General features: G+C 36.3%; 2 protein-coding genes across 2 annotated transcripts; both read left to right on the forward strand.

The window, feature by feature from the left end:
* On the forward strand, positions 1-7,704 carry LOC5568104 (ras-related protein Rab-34). Its single transcript, XM_001651993.2, has 4 exons — positions 1-498; positions 559-754; positions 990-1,203; positions 7,454-7,704. The coding sequence occupies exons 1-4, from the start codon at positions 131-133 to the stop codon at positions 7,522-7,524; spliced, it is 849 nt and encodes a 282-aa protein (XP_001652043.2). The 5' UTR covers positions 1-130; the 3' UTR covers positions 7,525-7,704.
* Positions 7,570-23,356, forward strand: LOC5568105 (WD repeat-containing protein 78). The gene is made up of 3 exons (XM_021846476.1): positions 7,570-7,842; positions 8,104-8,328; positions 21,388-23,356. The coding sequence occupies exons 1-3, from the start codon at positions 7,570-7,572 to the stop codon at positions 23,176-23,178; spliced, it is 2,289 nt and encodes a 762-aa protein (XP_021702168.1). The 3' UTR covers positions 23,179-23,356.
* The last annotated feature ends 276 nt before the right edge of the window (positions 23,357-23,632 follow it).

The raw sequence follows: 23,632 nt of genomic DNA on the forward strand, positions 1-23,632 counted from the left end.
TGCCGTGGGTGATCTTTCAATTCGCGCCCGAAGGGATCCCTCACAGTCCTAGTAGGTCCGTGGCAACGTAAACTTCACGTTTTTTCCCCGCTTGCTTATCTGCCATTAAAAAAAAAACCCGTGGGAAACGATGCCAACCTTCCGGAAAGCGGGCAAAAAAGCACATAACTACGAAATTCTGAACAACAACGTGGACTACGGAAGTCGGAAGCTCGATCGAATGCCCGCGGCATACTGCGATCGAGCCAGTCCTTATCGCGATCGGGTCGACTTCGGTGAGAAAACTCGAAGGGCTTGTCGTGGGGGCGCCGGAACGGTGACACCCTTCTATCTGTGTGCGTGTAAAGTGATTTTCGTAGGGGACGTGGCCACGGGGAAAAGTTCGCTGGTCAATCGATTTTGTCACGAGATTTTCGACGCGGAATACCGCGGCACGATCGGAGTGGATTTCGAAGTGGAGAAGTTCCACGTTTTGGGGCATTCGTACAGTTTGCAGATGTGAGTTGAAGATTCGCGATTGAAAGTGACGATTGAGTGATCCGTTTTTACCTTTAACAGATGGGACACAGCAGGTCACGAGCGTTTCAAATGCATAAGCCAGGCCTACTATCGCAATGCAAACGTCGTCGTGGCGGTTTTTGATCAAACCAGAGCCGAATCGTTGCTAAATATCCGCAGATGGCTTGACGAAGCGTTGAAGGTTAATCATCCCGGAGTTTTGAAATTTATGGTCGGGACCAAGAAGGATTTGCTGGTAAATTCTAATAGTCTGATCACAGACAAATGGACGTAACACTGATGAAATTCTCATCGACCACTCATCATTTCAAACTTCAAGGGGCGCACACGTTGTTTTTCTTCTTGCTTGACGTTTCACACTACCGCCATCTGTAGGTCTTGTTGCTCACTGATCGATGGATTTTCATGAAGCTCGTCTGTTTGTCTGTGATTTTTAACGTAACTGATAACTCCATACGAAACTTTTGCAGGATAATGAACCATCCTGCTTAACGGATGTGGAAAAGGAGGCCATCGCCATGTCTCGTGATCTACAGGCGGAGTATTGGTCCGTATCGGCCCAAACGGGGGAGAATGTCACTAAACTGTTCCAAAGACTGACTGCCTTGGCCTTTGACACAGCCGTACAGCGATTGATGGAACCGAACAATCCCGTGGTGCATCCCAGTGGAAATAGTCTTCTCAGTAAGTTTTTCGTTTATGACTGTATAATGGATTATTAAAATAACCAAATGAGAAGCATAGGTAGCGCTACCAGAGACAAATAGAGACATAGTAGTCGAGTACAGAACGTGTACCACGTCCCTTGGTACTGCAAAAGGTACCCAAGTTTGACAGATCGCAGCACACTTTTCATGGCATTCTAGATTTTGCTTTATGTGCCATAAAATGTTAGGCAATTGAAAGGAACATAGAGGTCTTTATTTCTACTTTGATTAAATCAATTATATAGAGGCTCCTTTGATTTGGTGCGGTGATACTTAGTGAACTAAGTAAATAAAACTTCATTTCATGAATTTCTGATTTCTCAGAATATTTTCTAAGAGCAAAATCAAAGCAAATGTAACGGTAGAAAGAAGAAGTAGGAGAATCGTGTCAAAGGGAATTTATGGTCGACAATGACTAGTCGAGGCAAAGACAAAATAAAGACATAATCATCCTCTTTCTCATTTATGGCACATTCAACTTTCGATCGAATCCTATTCGTTTGAATCCATGGCCTACTTGATTTTGCTTCCCAATGTCTCGTGCACGTTATCTCTGACTTAAATTCGATATGATAACAAATTGTTGGACAATACATACAGTTATCAATATCTAGTGCGAAAGCTGATTGATAAGATATTTTGTTATCAAACAATACAGAGTTTCACAGACTAAAATCAGTCTTGCAAAATGTCAGTCAATATCGACTGATAGTTGACTGGGTGAGTCTTTTAACCTTTCAGCCGTTTTAAGCTATTTTAAGCCGTTTGATGCCATTCTAAGCCGTTTTAGCCATTTTAAGCTGTTTTATGCCATTTTGGGCCGTTTTAAGCCATTTTAGGCCGTCCTAAGCCATTTTAAGGTGTTTTAAGCCGTTTTGAGCAATTTCCGTTTAAAGCCATTTTAAACTATTTTAAGTTAATTTAAGCAGTTTTAAAGCTATTTCAAGCTGATTTAAGGCATTTGAAGTCTTTTTTAAGCTGTTTGAGCTATTTTAGGCCGTTTTAAGTCATTTTAAACCAATTTTAAGCCATTTGAAGCCATTTGAAGCCGTTTCAAGTCATTTTAAGCTATTTTAAGACGTTTTAAGCTACTTTAAGCAGTTTAAAGCCAATTTGAGCTAAAAACGGTTTAAAATAGTTTCTAACGGCTAAAAATGGCATAAAACGGCTTAATCCGTTTTCAGCCAATTTTAGCCGTTTTAAGCAATTTTGAGCCGTTTTGAGCAATTTTAAGCCGTTTTAAGTTGGTTTAAGCCATTTTGAAGTCATTATGAGTTATTTTGAGCCTGTTTTAAGTCATTTTAAGCCGTTTTAAGCCGTTCTAAGTCGTTTTAAGCCATTTTTAGCCATTTTAAGTCATTTTGAGCTATTTTGAGTCATTTTAAGCTATTTAGAAATGTTTAAGCCATTTAAGCCTTTTGAGCTACTTCAAGTCATTTTAAGCCGTTTTGAGCCATTTTAAGCTATTTTAAGCCGTTTTAAGCTATGTTAAGCAGTTTTAAGCTATTTTAAGTTCTTTTAAGTTGTTTTAAGCCATTTTGAAGTCGTTTGAAGTCATTATGAGTCATTTTGAGCCTGATTTAGCCATTTTAAGCCGTTTTAAGCCATTAAAAGCCATTTTAAGCAATTTTATGTCATTTTAGGCCATTATAAAACGTTTTTGGCCATTTTTGAGTCATTTTAAGTCGTTTTAAGCCATTTAGAGCTATTTTAAGCAATTTTATGTCATTTTAAACCATTCTTTGCAATTTAAAGTCGTTTAAGCCATTGTGAGCCGTTTTCAGTCATTTTGAGCCGTTCTAAGCTTTTTTTTAAGCCGTTTTAATCCATTTAAAGCAATTTTATGTCATTTTAAGCCGCTCTTAGCTATTTCAAGTCGTGTTTTGCCATTTTAAGCCGTTATAAGCCATGTCATTTTAAGCTGTTTTTAGCCATTTCAAGCCGTTTTATGTCGTTTTAAACCATTTGAGGCCGTTTTTTAGCCCAGATTTAGCGTTTTAGGGGCCCAGATATCCGTAGCGGTAAACGCGCAGCTGTTCAGCAAGACCAAACTGAGGGTCGTGCGTTCGAATCCCACCGGTCGAGGATCTTTTCGGGTTGGAAATTTTCTCGACTTCCCAGGGCATAGAGTATCATCGTATCTGCCACACGATATACGCATGCAAAAATGGTCGTTGGCATAGTAAGCTCTCAGTTAATAACTGTGGAAGTGCTCATAAGAACACTAAGCTGAGAAGCAGGTTTTGTCCCAGTCGAGACGTAACGCCAGAAAGAAGAAAAAGAAGAAGAAGAAGAAGAAGCTATTTAGAGCAGTTTCAAGTCAGTTTTGAGCTACTCTAAGGCATTTTAAGCCGTTACGAGCCATTTTAAGGCATTAAAAGCCATTATAATCTATTTTATGTCATTTTAGGCCATTTAAAGACGTTTTTAGCCATTTTTTGAGTCATTTTAAGCCGTTTTAAGCCATTTAAAGCTATTTAAGCAATTTTACTTCATTTTAAGTCGTTTTTAGCTATTTTAAGCCGTTTTTAGTCATTTTAAGCCAAATTAAGCCCTTTTAAAACCAAGCAATTTTATGTCATTTAAAGCCATTTTAAGCCGTTGTAAGTCGTTTTAAGCCATTTGAATTTTGGTGCTCATAAGAACACTAAGCTGAGAAGCAGGTTCTGTCCCAGTAGGGACGTAACGCCAGAAAGAAGAAAAAGAAGAAGAAGAAGAAGCTATTTAGAGCAGTTTCAAGTCAGTTTTGAGCTACTCTAAGGCATTTTAAGCCGTTACGAGCCATTTTAAGCTATTTTAAGCATTTTAAGCTATTTTCAGCTGTTTTAAGCTGTTTTAAGCCGTTTTAAGCTATTTTGAGCCGTTTGAAGTCAATTGAACCGTTTTTAGCCATTTTAAGCCGTTTTAAGGCATTAAAAGCCATTATAATCTATCTTATGTCATTTTAGGCCATTTTAAGACGTTTTAGCCATTTTTTGAGTCATTTTAAGCCGTTTTAAGCCATTTAAAGCTATTTTAAGCAATTTTACGTCATTCTAAGTCGTTTTTAGCTATTTTAAGCCGTTTTTAGTCATTTTAAGCCAAATTAAGCCTTTTAAAACCAAGCAATTTTATGTCACTTAAAGCCATTTTAAGCCGTTGTAAGTCGTTTTAAGCCATTTGAATTTTGAATTTTGAATTTTGAATTTTGAATTTTGAATTTTGAATTTTGAATTTTGAATTTTGAATTTTGAATTTTGAATTTTGAATTTTGAATTTTGAATTTTGAATTTGAATTTTGAATTTTGAATTTTGAATTTTGAATTTTGAATTTTGAATTTTGAATTTTAATTTTGAATTTTGAATTTGAATTTTGAATTTTGAATTTTGAATTTGAATTTTGAATTTTGAATTTTGAATTTTGAATTTTGAATTTTGAATTTTGAATTTTGAATTTTGAATTTTGAATTTTGAATTTTGAATTTTGAATTTTGAATTTTGAATTTTGAATTTTGAATTTTGAATTTTGAATTTTGAATTTTGAATTTTGAATTTTGAATTTTGAATTTTGAATTTTGAATTTTGAATTTTGAATTTTGAATTTGAATTTTGAATTTTGAATTTTGAATTTTGAATTTTGAATTTTGAATTTTGAATTTTGAATTTTGAATTTTGAATTTTGAATTTTGAATTTTGAATTTTGAATTTTGAATTTTGAATTTTGAATTTTGAATTTTGAATTTTGAATTTTGAATTTTGAATTTTGAATTTTGAATTTTGAATTTTGAATTTTGAATTTGAATTTTGAATTTTGAATTTTGAATTTTGAATTTTGAATTTTGAATTTGAATTTTGAATTTTGAATTTTGAATTTTGAATTTTGAATTTTGAATTTTGAATTTTGAATTTTGAATTTTGAATTTTGAATTTTGAATTTTGAATTTTGAATTTTGAATTTTGAATTTTGAATTTTTGAATTTTGAATTTTGAATTTTGAATTTTGAATTTTGAATTTTGAATTTTGAATTTTGAATTTTGAATTTTGAATTTTGAATTTTGAATTTTGAATTTTGAATTTTGAATTTTGAATTTTGAATTTTGAATTTTGAATTTTGAATTTTGAATTTTGAATTTTGAATTTTGAATTTTGAATTTTGAATTTTGAATTTGAATTTTGAATTTTGAATTTTGAATTTTGAATTTTGAATTTTGAATTTTGAATTTTGAATTTTGAATTTTGAATTTTGAATTTTGAATTTTGAATTTTGAATTTTGAATTTTGAATTTTGAATTTTGAATTTTGAATTTTGAATTTTGAATTTTGAATTTTGAATTTTGAATTTTGAATTTTGAATTTTGAAGTTTGAATTTTGAATTTTGAATTTTGAATTTTGAATTTTGAAGTTTGAATTTTGAATTTTGAATTTTGAATTTTGAATTTTGAATTTTGAATTTTGTATTTTGAATTTTGAATTTTGAATTTTGAATTTTGAATTTTGAATTTTTAATTTTTAATTTTTAATTTTGAAGTTTGAAGCAGTGTTGTTCAGACTCATTTCCCCGAAAATAACATTTTCCGAACTACGAAGCCACGAACTACTACAACCATGCTCTATCCTCCTAAGATAGAAAAGCAGATGGTTAAGCTTGAGTACTGCACACAAAATCGATCAATTTTGATCCCAGAGAGCGACAATTCAAGTTTCGGTGAAATGAAATGAGTGAGTGAGTGAGTGTGAATCATTTCACCGAAACTTGAATTGCGGCCCACCGAGATCGAAACTGTCGGATCCCATGTGCAACACTCAAGCCCAACCACCTCCCCCTCCATCTAAGGAATACAACACACACTTATAACAGTTCATGGCTTCACAATTCGAATTTCGGGGAAATGAGTCTGGTCAACACTGGTTTGAAGTTTGAAGTTTGAAGTTTGAAGTTTGAAGTTTGAAGTTTGAATTTTGAAGTTTGAAGTTTGAAGTTTGAAGTTTGAAGTTTGAATTTTGAATTTAGAATTTTGAATTTTGAATTTTGAATTTTGAATTTTGAATTTTGAATTTTGAATTTTGAATTTTGAATTTTGAATTTTGAATTTTGAATTTTGAATTTTGAATTTTGAATTTTGAATTTTGAATTTTGAATTTTGAATTTTGAATTTTGAATTTTGAATTTTGAATTTTGAATTTTGAATTTTGAATTTTGAATTTTGAATTTTGAATTTGAATTTTGAATTTTGAATTTTGAATTTTGAATTTTGAATTTTGAATTTTGAATTTTGAATTTTGAATTTTGAATTTTGAATTTTGAATTTTGAATTTTGAATTTTGAATTTTGAATTTTGAATTTTGAATTTTGAATTTTGAATTTTGAATTTTGAATTTTGAATTTTGAATTTTGAATTTTGTTTTGAATTTTGAATTTTGAATTTTGAATTTTGAATTTTGAATTTTGAATTTTGAATTTTGAATTTTGAATTTTGAATTTTGAATTTGAATTTTGAATTTTGAATGTTTCTATGGGCAAAATAACAACTGTAAACGTGCCATTCAAGCTATTTCAAGCTGTTTATGCCATGTTATACCATTTTAGGCTTCATATTTTAATCCATTTTATGTCATAATGGATTAAGATGGCAAAATACTGCTTAAAATAGCTTGAATCGCTCAAAATGGCATAAAATGGCATGTTTGCAGTTGCTAACTTGTCCATAGAATCATAACTGCCATATATGGAAGTAGGCATCGAGAAAATAGCGCTTAATACAGGTCGGACTTTTTTTTTCACTCCGGATAATCGAATCACTAATAGAAAAATTAAAATCTGAGATAAAAGGTCTTAAACATTATTATATTAAACAACATGCAGTGGCGTAGCCAGAAATTATTTCTAGGAACATTAGGGGTCTTGAGAAGAAAAATACAGTGATACCTCCATGAGTCGATGTTCCATGACTCGATATCGACTCATGGAACCATACTAAAAACAAAATTTCATGGTTACTATGATGGTCCCTAGAAGCAGCTTTCCAAAAGATTGCTGTTCCATGACTCGATATTTCCATGAATCGATGGTCCCTTCAATATCGACTCATGGAGGTTTCACTGTAAATTGTTGACCGGTATACACAAAAAAAAATCTTTTTAGAACCCCCCTTTTGTTACCTACGTCCACATCTTCAATCTCCAATAACATAAATATAGAGAACCGTATGATATGATATTTAAATGTTTCGTTTCATCCAATTACAGATCTCTACTTCCTCAAAAAGGACGAAAAGGACAAAAAATTGAAAAGGTGTTCATTTTGTAAAATAAACTAATTTATTGATCGTAGTATACATTGACTTAATTTTTTGTGCTCAAAAATGGCGCACAGAAAATCGGAAAGAAATCCCCGGAAATCTCTTCCAATTATAAACGAATCCCTCAAGAACGATCTTGCCTCTCTGGTTTCCATCCAATGGGACTCGGAAGTGCCCCCAAGTGAAATTGTCCTTGAAGATGAGGAGAAGAAATCCGACAGAAAGTCCGTTACGTTCCATCGACGATCTTCCAGCGCCAAAGGAAAACCCCCCATCAATCCAAGCCCGTTTACGTTGAAGCTAAAAGAACTGCTGAACTGTCGCGAACAACAGGATGTAAGAGAATTTATTCATGTAGCTTCGACAACAGGTGATCTCAATTGAGGGGGTTAGAAGCAAAGGGGTGCAAGTGACCAAAACCTTCTTTTGAGAAAATTGGTATGGCGAAATAAGGAAACATTATGTCCATAACTGGTACACCTATCCACAATTCAAAACCGACCAAACTGTCACCTACACCCATTTGCATTTGGGCCCCTCAATTACTATTCCCTGTAACTCATCCCTTCCAAAAATGCAACATTCGTTCCCATGCAGGTTATTATCGATGAAATCGATTACACACCCCGGTGTCTTGCACCTACGCGTTACGGGGAAGACAAATACAGTTGGGATCAGTTGCAGGCGAGGTATCCAGGTGACGATGACGACAGGAGTCCGGATGTTTGTTCGATATTGAGCTTGGATTGGATCGACGAACCGTCGGGAAATGATGTGAAGTCCTCAGCGGAGCAGAGCACGAGAATGGAGGAACCAGCTCAGGTAGGTGACTTAATAAATTTATAAGTAGGTGATAATTTTTGAGTCAATCATTACTTAAAAGGGCTTAGTGTTAGTATTAAGCTAACATTGTAAAATTCTTCCTAACCCGAAAAATGGGGTGGTCCCATCAATATTGACTCATGGAGGGTTGACTGTAAAAGAAATATCATAATTTATGTTGATCGGTTAAGCAAAATGAATGCAAAGCTAAAGAATTTTAGTATGACACTTCATGTAAGGCCTGTTTTCATTTGAATCGAGAGCATTTGGGGCTTTATATACGAATATTATAAATTGATACGATTTAAGCATTTACGAAGCGCTTACAAACAATCTATTCTACGATCACTGTTTGATGTAGTTTTGAATGCCTAGTTGGTGACTTATCTTTGACAGCCTAGTTATCATCACACTTAAATTAGAATGTCGAATCTCGGCTAATTTTACCCGAGATCCGCATAGCCGAGAACTCGGCAAACAAATTTCCTGGGATCTCGGTAAATAAAAGCCGAGTATCAGTAAATCATGCTTCGTTGCTAAGCAACCGGACAAATTGTTAGCTGAGTCTCGGTTAAAATCGGGAAACCGAGAATATCCATGAGTCGATGTGCCATGACTCGATATCGACTCATGGAACCATACTAAAAACAAAATTTCATGGTTACTATGATGGTCCCTGGGGCCCACATAGCCGTAGCGATAAACGCGCAGCTATTCAGTAAGACCAAGCTGAGGGTCGTGGGTTCGAATCCCACCGGTCGAGAATCTTTTCGGGTTGGAAATTTTCTCGACTTCCCAGGGCATAGAGTATCTTCGTACCTGCCGCACGATATACACATGCAAAAATGGTCATTGGCATAGTAAGCTCTCAGTTAATAACTGTGGAAGTGCTCATAGAACACTAAGCTGAGAAGCAGGCTCTGTCCCAGTGGGGACGTAACGCCAGAAAGAAGAAGAAGAAGGTCCCTAGAAGCAGCGTTCCAAAGGATTGCTGTTCCATGACTCGATATTTCCATGAGTCGATGGTCCCTTGAATATCGACTCATGGAGGTTTCACTGTATAACGATAAACGCCTACTGGTATGCAATGCCCTACAAATGTTACGTGATTTATTCAATTTTGTTCGATTTATACTCCATTATCAAAGTAGCCCCAACACAGAAAATCGTCTATCAACTACAATCGATAGCTAGGATGTCAGTACTTGTTTTAAAAATATAAATTATAATTTTTTGGAACAACGTGCATAAATATTCAAGTTTTCTTCGAAAAAACTATCAAAGTTACAACGTTTTACGGTATATTATAATTAACCCGGTTTTGGGCAATTTTTGATGAAAATTAAGTGAGTATTTATCAGAAAACATAAGATTTTGGCTAGCATAAAGTATGCCTGTTATAAAAGTATCGATACTTCGTGTTTCAGCCAGTGAACTTTTGCATCACACGTGATTCACACGTGAGCAAAACTGTAGCCAATATGTTGAAAGTTCACTGTGTGGTATTAATTTATTTTTTAATGACTATCGTTTTTCTGGAAATATTGAATATTCCAGTAAGGTCGAACTTTTGCCCTACCTTATTCTATGCTTGATACACGCCTAAATGTGGGCAACTTCACATGCAATTTCAGTATACAGTCGGCTCTCTACAACTCGATACAGTGAGGACCCGATTTTGTCAGCCCCTCGATGAATTTTAGGCTGACAAAATGGGGAACCTGACAAAATCGGGTCACTTTATTTTGTTCCTGTTTTTCAAATTTTGACGTGTTACATGGTTACATGGACTTTTAAGAGGGCGATGGACATAAGCGTAGCCAGTTTTTTTATCAGGGGCTCCCCCCTCCCTTATATTGGTAATATCGATTTTTAACACTGAATAAAAGGCATTGCCATTGCCCCCTCTGGCTACGCCCATGCGTTCATGACATCAAACATCATCATCAATTTTAATGTAAACGTGGTAAAACATGACGATAACAATTTTTTGACAAATTTAAAATAGGCTGACAAAATCGGGTCAAAAAACTGACAAAATCGGGGGTAGACATAATCGGGGGCAGACAAAATCGGGGGCTGACAAAATCGGGTCAGTACTGTATTGGATTCAGGAAATTTCTCCGAATAATCCATTACCCCAAATGATTGTGTGAGTTTCCTCGACATCAACAGGGTGTCAGCTGCGTGTACTGTTAATATTGATATTAGCTTCCAAGGTGGATATTCCTTTTTTTCATTATTCTCAATTCAGTCATTGTCATTAAAGCTGTCAATATTTTATTAGGAATATTGCCTTGTTTGAACATTGGCTGTTCAAAATTATACATTAAAATTATAGTTTTTGATCTATCCATCAAATGATCCTATAACATTTCCCCGAATACCATTACCCTGAAAGTCAATACCCCGAATGGTAAAGTACCGTAATCCGGGGTAACATTGATCAGTTTTCGGATATTCATTAAATATTTTATTTGAAAATGCGAATGTTGCAAGTTTTGTACTTCTACTGGCACCTACCGCTTGTGAAAATATACTGTATTTTGTTTTTTGAAAGAATTAAGCTTGTTTAAAAAAATATTTTAAGTGATTCTATGAATCTTCTCAAAAACATATTGATCCGCGGAATACGCCTAAAGGTTGGCAATTTCCTAAAGGTATTCTACATTCTTATAGTAAATTTTGCCTAATTGAACTTACTTATGAAAGTTTTGACAACGGAATCGTTTACGGCAGTGCCATTTTTAGTAACATTTTTAGTAATAAATGTAAGCCATATTACCTGCTTATATTATTTGTAGAGCTTATGTAGAACATGAATTTTCGGTAGCGTCATTCATAATGATAAAAATCATTGTTTCGAAAAGTTGACTAATTTACGTATGGTCTAAACGCAATTTTCGTAAAAAACCTCTATTTATACTAGCTCATGAATATAACAGAGCGTAGCACTATTCATGCCTTGAAAATGTTCCATCAATAAATGTTAATTCGAACTTTATACGAGCTGAGTCATTCCGATCCATGTTACCCCGGATAGCGGTAGCTCAAAAACCCGAAATCCATTACCTCGAATAGTCCGTTACCCCGAATACCATAACCCCGATTTTTTTTGCCACGAAAAGTACAACAGCAGCAGAGCAGGATTCGAAAAATGAACAGCATATAGGTATTTTATGGAATACCAAGTTGAGGTTAAGCGCGTCTTCTCTCGTTCGTTGGAGTCGATCAAATTGTCTCTAACACATATGACAAAGAGAACTTGATGTTCCGGGAAATGAAAACTGTTTGTCTGTAGGACGAAGTGCTCCCTACTTTACAACCACCTTCCACTTTATCTGATGCGGTATGAAATTTCTGTTCCAGAAGCTGCTTGAAATCCGCCTTCACATTAGTTTCGTGTGAGAACGTCGGATTCTTTTGCTGCGTAAGCAAAATTTTGACACGCTGCTTTTTTACTTGGATGTAATTTTGAAAACTGGAAAGCAAAAGATGAAAACTCATCATAGCAATTATTGTATATACACTTTCAAATGCAGCATTTCAGGTCTTTTTAAATGCATTTTCAATAGAAACACATCAATTTGAAGTTGACCAATTTTTGCGCGTTCCAGTTTTTATAATATTCCACCCGATTTTGGTGTGAAATTATTTTCCTTGTATCAAAGATTTATCCTTCTTATAATAATCAGCTATTCTTAACCCTTAGCTGAGTGAGAACCAAACTTTTATTCGACTTTGCGAGGATGACTGTGCTCGCGGCAATAAATCATGTTTCGAACTGATGATAATGCGGATATTAGTAATTTGTTTGATATTGTGTGAGAAATGGTAACGCATATTTTTTTTTTATATTATTGAAGGAAATAAAATTTCAACACATTCTAGAATGGATCTATACTAATGGTTCTGAAATTTTCCGATGAAAATGTTAACGTTAATAATTATGATGCCGAAAATTACATTCCAAGCGCAATTTTCTTAAAAATAACCGATGATTAAACGAAGGATAATTCTTTTGTTGGAAATTGTAGTACCGACAAGATTTAACACAGTTCTTCTGCAAGGGCAGTGCAAGGGCATATTTTTAGGGTGACTCGTCTGAAATCCCATTCAACTTTCAATGGATCATTAAAATAACCAAAACGGCCGCTATGGAAAGCATAGATAGCGCTTGTGTGTTTGACAGAACAGCCATACTGTCACAATTTTAAATCCCATATACAGTGGCGACGCCTTTTTTTTTTTTTTTGAAGAGGTGAGCACTGACAAAAACTACCTTCAATGATTAATTTCGCTCGACACGGCTGTATCAGTCGATATTACTGACAGCAATCACTGATGGATTACTATGAAATATGTTTGCTTTGATCTATTCGACATGACTATAGAAGAGTCCTATTTATCGGCTTGACTTCTAATATAACTCAAATAAAACAAATCGAAAAAAAAACAGCCTATAACTCAACATACTTTCGGGGAGGTGTCGCTTTTGAGGAACTGGTTTTCTGGGTAATGTGTCTCTTGAGGTAACGTCCCAGACAACCAGAATGTACGTATAACCAAATCACCTTTTGCGTTATGCGATGCTTATATGTGCAAAGTTTCACGTATAAGATGTCGAGAAAAGGCCCTCTACGTACAAAAGTGGAGGCGATATATGTACATATTTTATATGATGAAACATAACATGCAGTGCGAGTGCGTAGATTTTCTTGCGAATTAGCCTGTACTCTTATGCGACTTAATTTATGATAACAAAGTTTATTTGACAGCTGCTACGGATTGATCCGATTTACTCTGTAAAACTATACGGGACGAAACGGAATGTACGTATTAGCTCATAAAACAACATTTTATGCGAGGAAACTCATGAATCAAACGATTTGATACACCATGTAGTGCGGAACTGATGCAGTTTGTACAAATAAACGACTTTGTTCGCATACTGCTATGCGACTTCTGGTTGTCTGGGGTTGCATTCAGAGTTGGTTTTCTGGGTACTGGTTTTCGGGGTAATGGTATTCGGGGAAGTGTTATAGAATCTTGAAGGGACACTCAAGTGAGGAAGGTATTGAATTACAGAACACACAACCAGTGCAGTGCAACTGTGATTCAAGGGACCATAGAGTTAGCCATGAAAACCAACTTTTGCTATGGTTCCCTAACTCTATATCAAGATACGGAATATCGAGTGAGGGAGAGTTGACTGCAGGGTTGGGAAAAATCTTTGAATTCACTCTAAAGTAGCCAAACAAAGCCAATCATAGTCAGCGAAGCCAGTGAAATTCATGCCCATCGCTATACTGTAGGCAAAAAGCCATGAAAATACTAAAACACCCGTAGCTAAGCGAAACCTAAAATTATGGTAGAAAAATGTTCAATTTCCCATTACATTTCCAACATTTGGTGCCTTCAATGACACTAATGATTTAGAAAATTCATACATTCAACATAGGCTACTTGATGAGATTCACGTTTTTGAACTACTGTACTGCCGTTATACGCATAATTGTCCCATGTTCTAAAATATGCAATCAATAGTATAAAGAATAGCGTGTTTATTAGAGTCAAGAGTTTGTGCTATGGGAATAAAGTAAATTTAGCTACGAAATTCGAAGTGGGACTGTTATGCCTAGAAATACGGTTTTTTTTTTGTGATGACCGTTCTTAAGTATAGATTGTACCGAATGTAGAGGACGTATATCCTCAAGACTATGTTAAGGCACCTAATGAAGGCTCAAGTGACATGTGCCATACGGAGCCACGTGTGGAGAAGTGAAAAAATAGGGATGGAAAGTAAAGTTTTCTGTATGTGTGATAGTTAGAAAATGTATGAGTTAGTGAAAGAAAGAGTGGATGAGTAAGTAAGAGAGTTTATAAGATGTAATAAATTCCTAAATCGACTCTTCCAGCTGCAGGCTTGACAGAAACTCATCTGCGAATTCAAGGTTATTCTGCCAAGTAAATATTTATCTCAAAATTCACGACACAAATCTTCACACGATTTGACATTTCTTTGTTTGCAATACATATCATGATATTTTTGATACATCGCAAATTAAATTTTAGAACGAAGAGCCAACTATGCGGAATAACCCAGTATGTAGCCAGGTCATCCTATTCTTCTTTCGACTTGACTTTGACTTCTTCTTCACTTCATCAAGTTTGATATGTCGCAAGATTGGTCTCAAGACAGCCAATATAATAGCTACTTCCTCTGGGGAACAGGGTATTCAAAACAACCTGGCATGTTATCAAGTCATCCAGGAACCTTTGAATTACCCTTCTTTAGCCTTGATTTGTGAATTTATGCAGTTTGATGTCGCCAGCTAGGTTTCAGAACCGACAGTTTGGAGGCCATTTCCCCCAGGAAACCGGGAATGGATCATTAAAATAACCAAAACGGCCGCTATGGAAAGCATAGATAGCGCCACCGTAGCCTTGTGTGTTTGACAGAACAGCAATGCTGTCACAATGTTAAATCCCATATACAGTGACGCCTTTGTTTTGATGCGGTGAGCACTGACAAAAACTACCTTCAATGATCCATTCAGAACAATCCGACATGTGGTCAAGTCATTCAAATACATTTGAGCCACATGTAGACCTAATTTGCAAATTCATGAAAATTGATATGTCGCAAGCCAGGTTTCAGGTTCGCCAATATAATGGCCACTTCCACCAGTGAACCGGTATTCGGACCAACCCAGCATATAGCCAAGTCATCCAAAAATGGTCGAACTATTTTTATTTGGACTTGGTTTGCTAAATTATGCAGTTGATTTGTCGCAAGCCATGGACTTGAAATTAAAGCACGGTGTGCCAGAAACCGTTATTAACAGAAAAAAATGTCCAAGAATTTGGCACCCACCATTCGAAAGATATATCACTCGAGCATCTTCTCCGTGAATTTGAAAATATTCTAACGAGGGAATCGAAAGTTATCATGATTTGAAAGTTTTGAGCTATTTTGGAAGGGAAATTCACATGCTTATGAACATTTCCCAACGGTGCATCATTATTAACTTGTAAACCAGCCAAATTATCACCAGCTTTGCATTAAGCATTCAAAACATGTGACATCCAAGCACCTTCTCTGCAAATTTGAAATCATTTGGTCGAGAAAATCTGAAGTTACAGTGATTTGTATTTTTATGATTATTTCTATGAAGTTTATATTAGAGCTGATTTATATGCCTTTGTTATGAAAGTGTACATAGTTAACAAATAACAATGTCTATAGGACTGACCCTTGGCATTCAAAAGATACAGTAGTCAATTATCTTCGCAGTTAGTTTGAGAATATTTTATAAAAAGGCAACATAACTAGAGTACTTTGAAGTTTTGGAGTAATTAAGATTTTTTTTTCAATCGTCTGAAATAGTGTTGGCAACACGCATTTAATAATTTCGACACAAATTAACTTAGCAGATTTGCATTCAACTTGTATCTTTTATTGATGAAATCCAATGTTTCAGTAAATCACAAGCAAATGGGTTCGTTTTTGTAAATTTTGTTTCATTTCCGTGCGTTTGGCGGGGCAGTGTTTCGTTATGGCCCAAATAAGCATGTGAAACTGAATAATTTGAAAGTGGTACCTTGTTGCTCAGTCGAGTTTGGATTATCAACAGCTGAGATCTTTTTATTCTAGTGTTTTAAATAAGCTAAATATGATGGTTCACATTTTATTCATGACAGCGAAGGGGATACGTTTATATAAGTGTTTGCTCAATTAATAGTCAGTAGGAGTTTATTGTAGAAATTAACCTTGTTTCATGGTTTGCAAAATATGTAAATGCAACAAGCCTTATATTTTGTTTGGTTCCTTGAATTATTCGATACTGTAAGTGTCGACTTTTCCTTTAGATACTGATAGATTATTTTTTGGATTGATGCTGCATGATTTGCATCATGCAAAGTCTTTGAATGATTCGTCATCAAAGGTATCGTAATATTGATTCTTCAGTCATGTTTTGGGCATAAAAAGGGTTACTTTTTATTTTATTAAATCCATTATGTTGTTGACTTCATTATGTTTTGAGGGAGATATAACAGGGTATAACCAGAGAAAATGATGTGATGATCCCTAGGACTATTGTAATTAAGCGTTTTGTTTACCGAGACGAAACTTTAATATAACCCCTTCCAATTTTCCAAACTACATTGACTTATCGTGGAAGTGCAGAGGATTCCAACGGCTTCCTCAAAGATAGTAACACTTAAATATTTATTCCATAACCCCAATTGACCTGTATTCGGACGCAGCTGTACCGCGTCCTGCTTATTACAAGGAATGAGAACTCCATTACTTACACACTAAGAGTGGTGCGAATTATCCTAAGTAGCATCCGTTGGTTCCTTGTGCATGTATAGTTGCTCTTGTAATAACGGAGAAGCAATAGTAGGCGGTCATTCACGCTTTTAAATCATATTGATCAACATATTGATAAGAATTTGTTGCAATTACTAGTGGTTGAAACATTGAACATGGTAATTAAATAATCAAAATATACTTACAAAACTTTAAAGTACTTTAGTTATGTTGTCTCTAGATAAAGTATTCTTGAACTAGCCGCAAAGATGCTTGAATAATACATCTTTTAAATGCCGAGTGTCAGTCGTATGGACATTTTTATTTGTAAAATCTGAGCATTAATATAACAAAGCCATAGAAAAGCTCTAATTTAAACTTCATAGAAATAATCAAGACCTTGTTGGCAAACATGGTTTTCTAAATATCGTTCTTTGTGCTGATGTTTTCACCTTCATGAGTAATGTAATTTGAACCCTAAAAGTGCCGGAAAAAAAATTTGCTCTGTTATCAGTTTGGTATTAGTTTTCCACCAATCCATCTCAGTCTCTTTTTTTTTGTATCAATCTCGTATCATGCTTTTGTGTCAAATATGTAAAATATTATAAAACACATTTTCATTGTGCCAAGAATAGGAATGCTGCGTTTATGTATTTAGTCTGCAAACTATGAGAGGTTCGACACTATAAGTGTCGGCATAAACACTTGATCATGTTTTGCATAATTTTAAAAATCACTTTGAATGGTTCGACACTGAAAGTCTCGACTGATGCGTAATCTTCAGAGATTGATAAATAACTTTTTAAACTGAGATTTCATGAATCGCATCACTTACCAAGGTGAATCCAGATCATGTAGCTTTTCATCCCTCCCCACTACCAAACCTCCTTCCCGTGGCAGCCATGGAGATGCAGAGGTGATCTCGGTCTCTAGTAACAATGGATGTCACACCAACATTCCTTCCCTTCCCCGATGACCGTAAGGACGTGGCCGGCGCCGTTATTGACTTTATAATGTTTAGAGTCCTCGAAAATGTACATTGATGATGACTGGCTACTCCCATGTCACATCTGTTGGTTCCTTGTGCAATTTCGATTATTCTGGTCAATCACGGAGTAGCAACTACGAATTGTACGGTCATCTATGCTTATGCTTATGCTTATGCTTAATTTAAACTTCATAGAAATAATGGTAAATATACAAATCACTGTAACTTCTGATTTTCTCAACGTAATGATTTCAGATTTACAGGGAAAATACTTCGATATCACATGTTTTGAATGCTCAATGCAAAACTGGTGGTTACTTGGTTTGTTTACAAATTATTAATGGTGCACCGTTGAGGAATATTTATAAGCATGTGAATATCCCATGCAAAATAGCTCAAAACCTTCAAATCACTATAACTTTCGATTCCCTCGTTAGAATATTTTCAAATTCACGGAGAAGATGCTCGAGTGATATATCTTTCGAATGGTAGGTGCCAAATTCTTGGACATTTTCCTCGTGATGAATCCAAAATTACGGTGAATTTCCATGACGGCGGTTCAAAATAATTGAAAAAAATTGTGATTGACCCTGGAAATTCAACTGAAATTCACTGAAAAACCGATGGGAAACAATATTATTAAATTGAAAATTTCAATCAAATTTAACGTCAGACTCGCATGAATGACGAATGCATCCCGATAATACAAATACATAAAACGGGTTGTGTTCCACATGGGATGTAAAGTCAACGTAAGAAGATGTTCAAAACGATTTTCACAAACACCAGCTAATTCAAAACTCACAACTGAATATTTTGTTCAAGATTAGCGCAGCGAATTGTATAGTGTGACAGTTATGCGTAGAAATACAGTAGTGGGACAGTTATGCGTGGAAATTCAACAATGGGACAAAATGACTTGGCTTGCTTTTCATTGATTTTCCAAACAAAGTTAATTTTTGATAAGTGTTTTCTTAAACTATACGTAAAAATAAACTGTTTGATGACAAAAAGTCAAAATGCACAAAAAGTAACATGGGACAATTATGCGTATAACGGCAGTGTATTGGGAAGAGCTATGTGAGTTTCTCGAAATTCAAGCCTACTACTATTACCATTCCCAGCACTGGTTGACTGCTGGGAGGGAGGCACCGATACTACACACGAAATTGGATACATTATTTCCAAATTGCGAGATAACTCCAGTTTGCCAACGACAATCAAGGCAGGCTTAGTGAAAATCGCTAGTTTTCATTTGTTGTGTACCTTCGATCTTTCTGGACAAACATTGAAAAAGGGCCACAGTTTTGTATGCGTTTAATTTTCAGTTTCAATGAAAACAATAAAAAGAACCTCATTCCAATATGTTATATTCAATGAGAATAAACGGTGCTCTCGTGACGTTACTTTTGAATGTGCATGGATTGATTCTAATTCAATCTTTGCTACTTTTGATGAAATTTGAAAAATATTATTTGGCTAATTACGCGCTTTTATCATGTTTGTCCATTGTTTCACATCCGGGCTCACAGTGACAGTTCGTGACAGCAAAATCTCGGCTCACTGTGACGTAGATAAATTTTGTATTGGTTTCTCCCTCCCAGGTTGACTGTATCTGTATATTTTTGGTATAGAAGCTGTTATCACTTTATTCAGGAAAGTTACCTTCTTTGAAACATTGGTTGTTCTAGCTAAATAGCTATCCCATAAAAAGTGTTGGGATTAACTTTTTTGTTATTTTGGTTATTTAAGTACATTATACATAATTACTTTTTTATCAGTGATTTTTCCCATCTTCGGCTGTTCTTTAGTTTGATATTGGAACTATAGTTGAAGCAAGTGCTATTAAACATCAAAATTTTGGCAAATTGAAATGCTTATAGCATCCTTCCATGCGAAATATACCATCAGAAAAAATTGTCAACCGATAGTAATTCGGAAAAGGTCACCGGGAAAATCATTTTCGATTATTTGTCTACAGGGAAGGATGAAGCAATTCAGTTGTGAAAGTCACGTGATATCCATGACATTTAACAGCCCTGGTTGTAGCGCATGGTTGTGGCGATTCGGAGTGGAATGTCTTTCGGGGTGATGGGATTCAAGGCTATTCGGGAAAATACAATTCGGAGATAGGTCATAGAGTATTCGTTATTCTATAACTTTTTGATTTTTGACCCCTTCAAATTTCTATACCTCAGACTCTTCGTAAGTCCATATTTTCATAACTTTCTTCTTCTCAATGTCGCCGGTAACTTAAATTCCCCTTTATACCTATTTAAAAATTCTTATTTAATCAAATTTTGACTACTCCTTGCCATTCAGTACTTGAACATTTTAATGAAAGATGAAATTCATAAAAATTAAAATATGAACCTGGGTAGTTATGTTTTTAGTGTATTTGTTTGAAAATGTCAACTTTAAGTAAAAAAATTCCTGGTAGCATATTTGAAGGGATTCAATTTTTGGAAGGACGCGTCGAAGAATTCTTTACTGAGAATAAATCTAGCAAAAAATCCATAACATTTTTTTCATTTTATTGATTTTTACTGTACATCTGCACCTGGGAGGGAGAAACCAATACGAAATTTATGTACATAAAGGTGAGCCGAGATTCTGCTGTCACGAACTGTCACTATGAGCCAAGATCTAAAACAATAGACAAACATGATAAAAGCGCGTAATTGATTAAAAGATATTTTTGCATTTTATCAAATGTGACAAAAAATCGATTGAAAAGCTCTTCATGCTTATTCAAAAGTAATGTCACAATAGCTCCTTTTATCCTGATTGAATATAAAGTATTCAAATACGCATTATTTCACCTTTTCTAATAAAAACGAAAATGAAATGCATAGAAAACATTGGCCCTTTTTCCATGTTTGTCCAGAGCGATCGAAGGAACACAACAAAAGAAAACTAGCGATTTTCATCAAGTCTGCCTTGATTGTCGTTGGCAAGCTGGAGTTTTCTTGCAATTCGAAATAACTTTGGGTCATATTTTGTGTGTAATATCGGTGCCTCCCTCCCAGAACTGCACTATTCAGGTGTTTGTCAAAGTACTGCTTTCACCTTTCATAGAAATCTATATTAGGGAAATTAATCCCAGAAGGAACTCTGCGGAATTCTTATACAGTATTGGATAAAACAATGTAGAGCTTCTTAAGCACTTCCATGATTCACTATGGTATGTTGTTTTTGGCCAAATTGTCTGAAACTTTGCAATAAGAAGCATTTCGGTACGACGCACAATGTGGCCAGTTATGAGCTCAATAGCTTTCAAAAAACTTCACTGCCGAAGTGAGCCAAAATACCAAGATTAAGATCCAGCTCCCTACATTGAATTGCAAATGGCTTTCTAGTTTAACATATCATTCAAAAAAGAAAGATCATTTAAAACTGGATCATAAGACGTGTAAAATGCGTGAAATTAGTGAATCAAATTATATGGTTGATCACTCACTTCCCTTTTATTATACTTTTGTAACAAGATAAGACACCTAATCCTTCATAAGCATTTTTAGAATTGGTTAAACTTAAACATAATAAAATTAAACATTATTCAAAAAAAAAAAACATTTTGCTGTTTTTTTTTTTTTGATAAAATATATAGGAATTTGATGAAATATGTTCGTCTTCTAAATTATCCAAAGTCGATTGAATAAAAGCAAGTTATACGGGTATGCAACATAAATTTCTTACTATATAGCAAACTTCTGAAACAAAATCATGCTCAATAATTTTCGATCAATTCCAGGCACCGGACAAGGTGGAAGCCTTTGACCTGGACCAGGAACCGGACTTTAGCGGAGTGATCGACCGACGCAGTCCATCGTTGGAGAAGGATGCCAAAACCTATCACGTTAAGATTCTGCTCACGGAGACCGATAACATCATCTTGTACGAAGCGGCAAGTCACACCGTGGCCCAGGACTCGGAAGAAGCGGCATCCGTACAGGAGCAGAACACCTATTACGAGAACAAGAAGAAAAACCGAAGGACGGCGATGGCCGCCGCGGAAGCTCAAACGCCTGAAATGTTGCTCAAGTCACGTGGAGTCAATACGGAGCGAATCAAGAGGGAGGAGGTAGCCTCGTTCGTGTCCAACTACGACATGTACGATACTTATAATGATTTGGAGCGTCACACCAAGGAGATTGATCTGGCGGAGGCGTCGTCCAAGATCGAGATAACCACATACTCGCGCGAAGGCATGGAGAACATTGACGATCTGTTGAACAAGAGTGAGAACTTCCACCTGTCGTCGATGATCTTGGAGCGATTGCTGGCGGGGAATGTCTACCGGGAGAAGCAGAAGCGTTTCCGGAACATGTACATGCCGGATCCGCTGGACGTGAATGCGAAGTATTTGTACCGGTTGGAAACGCTGTGGACGTACAGGACGGTTGAGACTGCGGGGAAAGCTGTGGCTAGTGCGAGTTGGTGTCCGGCGAATGGGGATATTGTGGCGATCGCGTACGGGATCTATCGGTTCACTAAGTTTGACGATCGCAGCACTGGGTACGTGTGCGTGTGGAGTATCAAGAACCCGGTGAATCCGGAGAGGAGGTATCAGTTTTCGGTGCCGGTTACAGCGGTGGCGTTTTCTAAGAAGACTCCACAACTGTTGGCGGTGGGGTTGTACGATGGGTCGGTGCAGATTTGGGATATTATGGACAACTCGCAGAGACCGGTCGGAGTGTCGGAGAGGAAGTCGTCGCCAGGGTTCGAGCCGATTTGGGATATCGAGTGGATCGAATCGGATGACGATAAGGACGAGATTTTAACGGCTTCGCAGGATGGCACGATCATGAAGTACACTTTGAACATTGGACATTACCTAATCGGATATACGCAGCTGAGGCTGGATCGAGTAGAGTGCGAAACGGAAGGGATCGAGGTGGAGAAGAAGAAGGATGGTATCGAAGCCGATCGTCACCCTCAGGCCTTGAGCTTGAAGATTCATCCGGTTCGGAAGGATATTTACTTTATCGGGACGGATGAGGGGTGCGTTCACAGGTGTTCGATCAACTATTCGTATCAGCACTCGGGGGTGTCTCGGATGCACAGCGGAGGAGTTTTCGGTATTGAATACTCGCCATGGAGTCCGAAGGTCTATCTGACTTGTGGCGGAGATTGGTGTATTCGGATTTGGATCGAAGATATCAACGAACCGATCTTGACTCTTTCAACTGGGTTCGGTCCAATTCAGGCGGCACATTGGTCACCGGTCAACTCAACGATCATTGTTAGCGTGACTCAGGATTCCGTTCAGCTGTGGGATCTGAAGAGACGGATGCTGAAGCCGGCTTCCTTTACAACATTTGGAGATTCGACCACCGCACTGACCGTTGTCAAGTTCACTAATTGCGGTCGAAGTGTTCTGGTGGGAGACAGCGAGGGACGAACGTATATTTGCGCCTTGGAGGATATGCCCTTCCCGCCGCATTTCCAGTACAAGGAGCTGCAGTCAGCCCTTTACAAAAACTTGATTTGCAAACCGGAGCTGCTGAAATTGGTCAAGCGTTGCGGATATTTGGGCTACTGACGTACGTTTTTTGATTGATTGCCATTTAATGTGTTTGGATTACTGGTGTTAATTTGCGTCAGTTGCTTTCATATCTTTCCCACTTTGGTGTTTCGTGTGTCTTTGAAAGCAATAAACCTAGATCTTAAAAACGTATTAAAATCAAATAAAATATCAATTTTGATAAATACCACTTAGAGGAGGACGAACTATGAGTGCGTGTGGTCTCGAGAAATGCCATCTGGTTCACTGCCAAAAATATCTCCGCGCTAAATTGGGGTCTGTCTGATATAATCGTTTGTGATCGCATACGGATTGGGATTTTACGGTTCCGACTTCTTGCCTGATAACCGTTGTTTTACGGCCACTGCGGCCATTATCACCGAAAGCCATATCCAGATGAACCATAAAAATCCTACACCTCCCGGTTTTTGTTTTTACAACTTTGGAATGTCCTTCCTCTTCGCACTAAATA

Source organism: Aedes aegypti, chromosome 2 (assembly GCF_002204515.2).
Source record: "Aedes aegypti strain LVP_AGWG chromosome 2, AaegL5.0 Primary Assembly, whole genome shotgun sequence".
NCBI lineage: Eukaryota > Metazoa > Arthropoda > Insecta > Diptera > Culicidae > Aedes > Aedes aegypti.

Coding starts and splice junctions, on each gene's coding strand:
- LOC5568104 (XM_001651993.2), top strand. CDS start 131: ATGCCAACCTTCCGGAAAGCGGGCAAAAAAGCACATAACTACGAAATT. Junction 499..558: donor CATTCGTACAGTTTGCAGAT/GTGAGTTGAAGA, acceptor TACCTTTAACAG/ATGGGACACAGCAGGTCACG. Junction 755..989: donor GGACCAAGAAGGATTTGCTG/GTAAATTCTAAT, acceptor AAACTTTTGCAG/GATAATGAACCATCCTGCTT.
- LOC5568105 (XM_021846476.1), top strand. CDS start 7,570: ATGGCGCACAGAAAATCGGAAAGAAATCCCCGGAAATCTCTTCCAATT. Junction 7,843..8,103: donor ACTGTCGCGAACAACAGGAT/GTAAGAGAATTT, acceptor GTTCCCATGCAG/GTTATTATCGATGAAATCGA. Junction 8,329..21,387: donor GAATGGAGGAACCAGCTCAG/GTAGGTGACTTA, acceptor GATCAATTCCAG/GCACCGGACAAGGTGGAAGC.